At 39.5% G+C, this 7591-nt stretch overlaps 1 protein-coding gene across 2 annotated transcripts; it reads right to left on the reverse strand.

Annotated features, from left to right (window-relative positions):
* Window positions 1-5187: 5187 nt before the first annotated feature.
* LOC117216092 lies at window positions 5188-6247 on the reverse strand. Of its 2 annotated transcripts, none has more exons than XM_033462611.1 (2): window positions 6096-6247; window positions 5188-5891 (listed from the first exon to the last, which is right to left on the reverse strand). In XM_033462611.1, exon 2 carries the CDS (start codon window positions 5878-5880, stop codon window positions 5326-5328), a length of 555 nt encoding a protein of 184 aa, XP_033318502.1. In that variant the 5' UTR covers window positions 5881-5891; window positions 6096-6247; the 3' UTR covers window positions 5188-5325. The 2 variants fall into 2 exon arrangements, with proteins under 2 accessions (XP_033318502.1, XP_033318503.1); XM_033462612.1 differs by having other exon boundaries at window positions 5188-5887; window positions 6092-6247.
* Window positions 6248-7591: the final 1344 nt, after the last annotated feature.

Genomic DNA, 7591 nt, shown 5'->3' on the forward strand with positions numbered 1-7591 from the left:
AGACGTCTGCGGTGATGACAACGGCGGTGATAATAACGATGCAAGTACACTGACCTCAGAGGATCATTAACACTGCGTTGTGGTCATAGTAATACACCGAGTGGTTTTATATGCTTTTTGTTGTAAACCGTTGAGTGGGTTTACGTGCTTTTTGTTGTAAACCGTTGAGTGGGTTTACGTGCTTTTTGTTGTAAACCGTTGAGTGGGTTTACGTGCTTTTTGTTGTAACCCGTTGAGTGGGTTGATGTGCTTTTTGTTGTAACCCGTTGAGTGGGTTGATGTGCTTTTTGTTGTAACCCGTTGAGTGGGTTGATGTGCTTTTTGTTGTAACCCGTTGAGTGGGTTGATGTGCTTTTGGTTGTAACCCGTTGAGTGGGTTGATGTGCTTTTGGTTGTAACCCGTTGAGTGGGTTGATGTGCTTTTGGTTGTAACCCGTTGAGTGGGTTGATGTGCTTTTGGTTGTAACCCGTTGAGTGGGTTTATGTGCTTTCTGGGTGTAATGCACCCAACGTGGCAATATGATCCAACAAACTGAGGTTCACCAGTGTACGAAATCGAAAATGATCTGTTGTGTCATTACGGTCTGACTGGCGACTCACAGAACGCACCTAACACTTTGAATACAAATTATAACATTACAAATTCCTATTCTCTTTTATTTTTCTGTTGTCAAACCTCCGAACGAAACTTTGTTATTGCACTGGATCCTTGACTTGCTTGGACATTTAGTTAAATCGTAAATAATGTCAGTTGAATCTAATGTAAGAAAACACGATATTTTAGTTACACACGAGGACGTGTGATAGTCAGGAAGGCCGTGTCGGAGATGAAAGAACACCGGAGCCTTTGGAATTTTGGATAATCCCGCAACATTGTAACCTAGAGTCTACTATAGCTGTAATTGAACAATTGTAGTTATTCAACCCGATTGTAATTGTTCGAGAGTCGTGATAATGAGCTTGGGCTCGAGGCGACAGTCAGTCGCCGAACGTAGCCGCGGTCACGGGATGAACGCTTTGTCTAACAAAGGTATGGAGTAATTCTATAGCTCTCCTTAAAAGAAATATTCGTGGCGACACGCGACAGTAAACATTCCAACGGTTTCTGTCCTGTGGCTCGCCACACGCAGACCCTATTCTTCGAGTAAGATGATTGCCAGATGTCGATGCGTCTCCGCAGTACATGTTCGGCTAGCTCGAGGGCCCGTTATAAATCTTAAGGTTTAGTTAACTAAAGTCCTTCAAACAGACAAACAGTCTTTGTCCCAACTACGGGAAGATAGGGGAGACATATTTTTCAACGAGCGGCGTCTTCCACTAGCAACTTTCCCTCGAGGGCGGCTAGCATCTTTTTCTAACCACCGATATGGAGATTGACCAATTAGCAACGCCAATTTCCCTTACTTTCTGAACGAAGGCTTTTCTCGACGAATCCGATGATCTCGTGTCCTTAGACACACCCCATTATAGTTTTCCTCTGTGGCATGATCGGGACGGGAAAGACATTCTTTCTCGCGATCTCATTGATGAAAGGAGTAACTGTTTACGACCAGTGAATATTACGCGTCCGACTTAGATTTTGTGAGTACGTTCATCTATCATCCCGTCGACCGCGGATTCGTTATTGAACCTAGGATCATTGTCATTAGTTTCTCGAGCACCTAACTACCGCGGTTACTTGTCCGGTTCTATAATAATCGTATTTGCACTAGTCAATGTCTTCTCCATTGCATAACGACAACGTGTAACCCAAACGAAGATTCGTTTCACGCCCCTAACCCTAATTCTAATGTAAACCCGACATATATTTGTATTTTCTTTTGTTCTTTCTTTTTAATTTATGTGATCTGAGAATTACATTTCTGAGAGTTCGGTGAAATTCGATGCTTTATTTTTATCAGTAGAATCTTCCTTGTCATTGTCAGAGCGCAGACGTTTACGCGTTTACGGAAAGTTTAAGGATACAAAAATACAGAAAAATGTAGAAAATATGCAAGAATATGTAAAATATCGAAAGTACAGTACTTCTAATAATACTTAGTAGCATGCTTACAAACAAATTTCTTTTGTATTTCTTGAAATTGCGTAAAGATTCGCGGTAATTATCGGATTTTTGTCCTCTTTTATCTGCTTTTTTTTATTCGCAACTTATATGAGATATGAATTAATATTCAACGACGTGCGCTCTGTGCCACGAAATGAATTATCTCGCGTTAAGACTGCGGCAATTCTTACGTTTGATATTTCATTTAACGAACAGCCGCGCGTTCCTGAGTTTAAAAACCGTCACTCTGAACTTACGCTGAGAATAATATCAGGAAAAGCGAACGAGAGATGATTAGAAAGAAAATGCGAGGAGCAGTGAGGGGGATATTACTAGACTGCGCTTTTTTGTGCAAGTATAGCACGATGTTTGGGAGTGTAAAATTTTAACGAATGCGTATAATATGAAAAAATATATGAAATATCCAAGGTATAGTTTTATTAAACTTACTTTTTATAATGCTTCGTAGGTAAAACAATTTTCTATCCAGAAATTTTATTGTCAGAATTTAATGGATAATTTTAGAAACTTCAACCTTTGGAGGTATTTGTTAATTAAAAATGACAAAACTGGTATTATGTAAAAAAGAGTAATGTGTATCCTGAATCAATGTCGAATGGAAATTAGACAGTTCTATAAAAATAATCCTTCTCACGATTCCACAACTTCATAGCTTAATTAAATACAATTCTTCGGCGATATAATTACAAATACATTTACAGGAATTGTGTAATATGATAAATATCTCGTTAAAGAAATTGAAATCGTAAATTCCGCGGATAACCAGCGTTTATCATATAGAGACAGGGATTTGCAAAGAATAAAAGTTGTAGAACGTTGAAAGGCGTTGAGAGAAACGTGATGTTATCCCGTTATTCGTTAACGCAACGCAGTTAAAAAAAATCCCGTAGGAAGATTACGATAATAGATAACCTGAGTCGAGTGTTTGTCGGGGGATCTAAAAGATTCTTTCGAGTTGAGCGTCTGAGATTGCAGAGAAGAAAATTTGGAAGCCATCGAATTCGTGATGTCGATAGAAATCTTCAGTTGGAATCGTTGTATCATAACGTAGTCTGCTTATTGTCGATAAGACTTTACTAAACTAAAAGTGACTACTAAAAGTTTCTATCCTCTAAATTCTATCTACGATTCTATAATCTAAAAACTGACTTTTGCAAACAAACTGTAACATTCGTTTAACGGAAAGACATACGTATCTTGTTTGTACTCGTCTTTTCACAATGAATTCTTGAACGTCTGTCTCTGTGGTGAGACAAATGCAAAGTCATCTCATCAGTTACTCACCTTGCTTCAAATCTCCAAGAGTATCGACGAGCACGTCGCATATCATCGCATCCCATTCGTTCCTTCCCATTAGATCGTACTTCTTCGCCAAGTATCGCGCCACAGCGTTACTCTGCGCTACCGGTTTCCCGTCTATCTCCAGCACAGGCAGCATTTTATAAGGCATTGCTAAGAACAAACATGGCTCATATGAACACTGTGTAGAGGGAAACGATCGATAGGAAATCACAACACAGCTTCCGAGGCCGTTGCGTTCTTGTGAATAGATGAATCGAAATCATTTCGGTTTTAATCAACATGGCCTAGTAAAGAAATACAGAAATGTCTTCTTTCTCCTTTTTTTCTTTTCTTACGATTACGATGGACAGGGTATCGCGTGTTTTTAACTGTTGAGAAGAACCTAAAGTTTTTAAAATCAAGGATAAAAGATCGAGTATAAAATTTGTAATTCTCACGGAAAGGAACGAATCTGTCCGATGCGGTGTACTGAATGTACGAGGAACGATCAGTATCGTTTTGCGGGAAGACCTTATGCAATGATAGTGGACTTACAACTGCGAATAAAAAATTCACGTCGCATAATACCAGACACGGAAAAAATATTAGAAAATGTACACGGTTCTTGTAATGAAAATTGAAATGCAAGGAATATAAATCGAATGTCTCTTGCGAACGTAATTTTGTGTTTTACACCGACAGGATTGATTTACAGACTTACGTTGATTTTTGGTTTCTCTATCTGCAAGCGACATATAAGATTATATCGAAGACTATGCTGCGTAAAACTTTTATTATACTATTTACGATAGAAATGTCGCAACGGAAGATCGAATTTTATATCTGCTTTGTTCTTTCGACTTTTTAGCTATGTTCTTGTTCATTTCCGAACTGATTTCAATTTTTTATCCTTTTTTTCCGACAAGTCCTAAAAAGTTTTTAAATTAACGAGAAACGTAGAAGTATTTTTGTATTCCTATTTTAAGTCACCTATTTACGGTTTTCTCAAAATATTCGAAATGCTTCGATTCATTGAAAACAATAAAGATTGCAACACAAAAATTCGAGAATCGTAAGTGAATTAAGTTGGTATTCGATAAACACGATATTACGGAAGCAAAACTTAATGAAAAGTTCGACTTTATTCCGTATGAAATTTTACTTTAAGTAAGTTTAGCCTGCACGTGAAACGAAAGTTTTATATACAGAAAAGTTTGAGTAAATGGTAGATACCTGAGAGATGAACGATGAAAGTAAAAATCGATTCTTCACGCTTACAATCCTTGTATTCAGGCCAGAGTTCTTCGGGGATCCTCTCGTCGGTATACTCGATGCCAGTATATGCAAATATGTACCGTATATGTTCGGCACGACCACGGGCATTGAAGTAGATTAGTTTGTAGGTAGGTTCGTCGCTCATTTTCCTTGCTCTGTCAACTTATCGAGAAAAATGTTACAATTAACTCGTGTAATTAACAGACTGTGTGCGTGCTTGTGCTGCTATCTCCCCATTTTAATTGATTCTTCTTTTTTTTCTTTTCTTACTCAAGCGTTCCTACGTGCTCGAAGTATATTTTTTCCTCTGAAAGTTTTTTTTTTCTTTACTGAAAACTCACTCGCAAGATCGTAACCACGCACTAAATATCTTGCAAAACTAGTAACCACGCTCTGCTACCATGTTAAGGAAATTCGAGGATTTGGGAATACAAATTATTGACGATATTTCCCACACAACAGTTATACATCTATATTCCACTCTGAAGAACGTCTTGCACGCACGCTGGTCGCCAACCGACTATTCTAGATTCTTCTAACATCTGGCAACAGTCTTGTGTCTCCACTAAGTCCTTGACGCCCTCTAACCCTTACACACACACTCTCATGTACAGTGTAAATGTATCACTTCCCTAACAAAAGCACAACGCTTTTGGTGGTGCAGCCGGTCGGCTTTCCTCCGGGCGTCGGGGGTCCTCCTTCGGTTACCACTTCGCCCTCTTGCGGCATTCGAATGTCGGATGTCTGTAAATACCGCAGTGGCCACACCTGGTCCAGGGGGCGGGTGACCTGCCTCGTTTGTTTCCGGAGCTCGCTAATGACCTCCACGGCGGGGGCGTTGGCCACTCCGTGTATAGGAAGGGCTTCATTTCTCTTTGGAATTGTTTCACCGACGTGATGTCACTCGTGAGCGCTAGTCGTTTAAAACGTTCATCGCGCGAGCCCAGCAGATGGAGGGCGGTGGCGGCGAGTACCTCTTCCCTGGTTGAATTTCGCCACTTCGACCCGAGGAGGATGATGATACCATTTCCGTACGCTCCTGGTGTTTCGCCGTCCCGCGGTAGTTCCTCGGCTACCTTGATTAGCGACGCGGCTGCTACTTCTTGGCCACCGAAGTGCGCGGCGAATTGTTCCTTAAAATCTGGCCAGGTGAGCTCGTCGCCGTTCATTATCTGCGTAAGCCAATACGCTGCCGGACCCTCTAGGGCACGGTTTAGGGCAGAATACAGTGCGCTGTTTTTCAGGCGGTGGTCCCTCATGAGCAGGCCGACGGCTGTGCACAGGCGGCTGGATCTGCGTCCGCGGCTTCGGGGTTGAAGCGCGGTAGCGATACCCAGGTTGCCCGGTGTCCTTTCTTCTTCCTCTTCTTCTTGCCTAGCGACCGCTTTAGTGCGCGCACGATACTCTTACGATCCCGTGCCGACAACGTGTGTTCGGATGCCACTTCTGATGTCGAGTCTGAATCCGAATCCGAGCTCGAGTCACATTCCGAGTCCGAGCTCGAGGCGCCCTCCCGGGCAGGGCTCGCGGGAGATTGCGATTCCGTGTTGGAGTTCTCCATCGTCCGGTCGCGGGTGGGGTACCTTTATTGTCGATAGTGACACTAGTGACGAGGGCCTCAGGCTTGATAACGAATCCGCGGCCAACGGGAGGACTATAATATAAAAAGCAACAGGAAACACGAAATAATATAATTCTGACTAGGACAACATAAACGCAAGAAGTGTTGATATTGAAAAAAATATTTAATTTTGTATATAAATATTTTCATATTTAAAAAAGTTTCCGGAAGCAGGAAGATTTACAAACAAATAATATCATAAACCGAATGTTTCATGATCCTTTTCTAATTAGAGTGTGTGACAGCATGTGAGAACGTTTCTTAAAAATATGACTTATTGCAATTACTTAATCGCAATTATAAACGATTAAGACCTTCTCACAACGAGGCAATCTGTCCAAAGTATAAAACTCGTTATACTTGATGAGAAATCATATCTCTACTTAGGTTTCATTTCGTTTCATCGCGTTCATAAAAAGTGAATTTGTATGAACACATCGTGCAATTTAGTAATTAGGACCGTTGATCTCGCTGCAACATAGATGGATAGAAAAAAGCCATTTAAAATGATACAACGTCGGGAAGACAATTATGAAAATTATAAATGGAACACAAGATAAAATTGTTTAAGATTAATTCTTCTTTTTTTTTTTTTTTTAATCGCGAGTGTTTGCAAACGAAGTTTCAATCTGTTTACAATGATAGCAATGAGAGGAGGATGTCTATGAAAGTTATAAATGCGATATTGAATAACATTTCTGCGAGTGGGTTTGTTTTTCGTTACAAATGTTTTTTAAACGAATCTGCAATCTGTTGGAAACAACGGAACAGTAACGGGACTACTGATAGGGAAATAAGAAAGATCGCGTTTTATTTGAACAGACAAATCTTTGAAATCTATTCGAAAGTCTATTTGAAATGGTACGAGCTCGAAAAGAACGGTGAATACTATAGAAGAAGGATTAATTAAAATTCTTATTAATCTGTACGCTTTGTATATTAAATACCTTGATCGATGCCAAGATAACAAATTATTATACAAAACAGTGAAGTATCCACGTCTGACATTAATATTGAGTATTACCATTACTGTAATTTAATTTTTAACCGATCCTGAAAATTCCTTAGAACGTAAAAAGTATAAAATGTTACTGTGCATTTCAAGATTAAATGCACTGTAATTTAGAAACAGTTATGAAGCGGAAACAAATAATTTATTCAGAATAAGAATTCTACGTAATCATGTTAAAAAAAAAAAACGTACTTATAACGCGTTTAAACTCCAAATATGTAAAGACAATAAGGGAAAAAAATTAAACGAAGAATCGTATTTTTTGTAAATTCACACAAGATTTTATCCAAAAAAAATTGGCCTGTACCAATATTTTTATTTGTCGTTACAAGTTACG

This window comes from Bombus bifarius, unplaced genomic scaffold (genome assembly GCF_011952205.1).
Source record: "Bombus bifarius isolate JDL3187 unplaced genomic scaffold, Bbif_JDL3187 scf7180000010141_frag, whole genome shotgun sequence".
Lineage (NCBI taxonomy): Eukaryota > Metazoa > Arthropoda > Insecta > Hymenoptera > Apidae > Bombus > Bombus bifarius.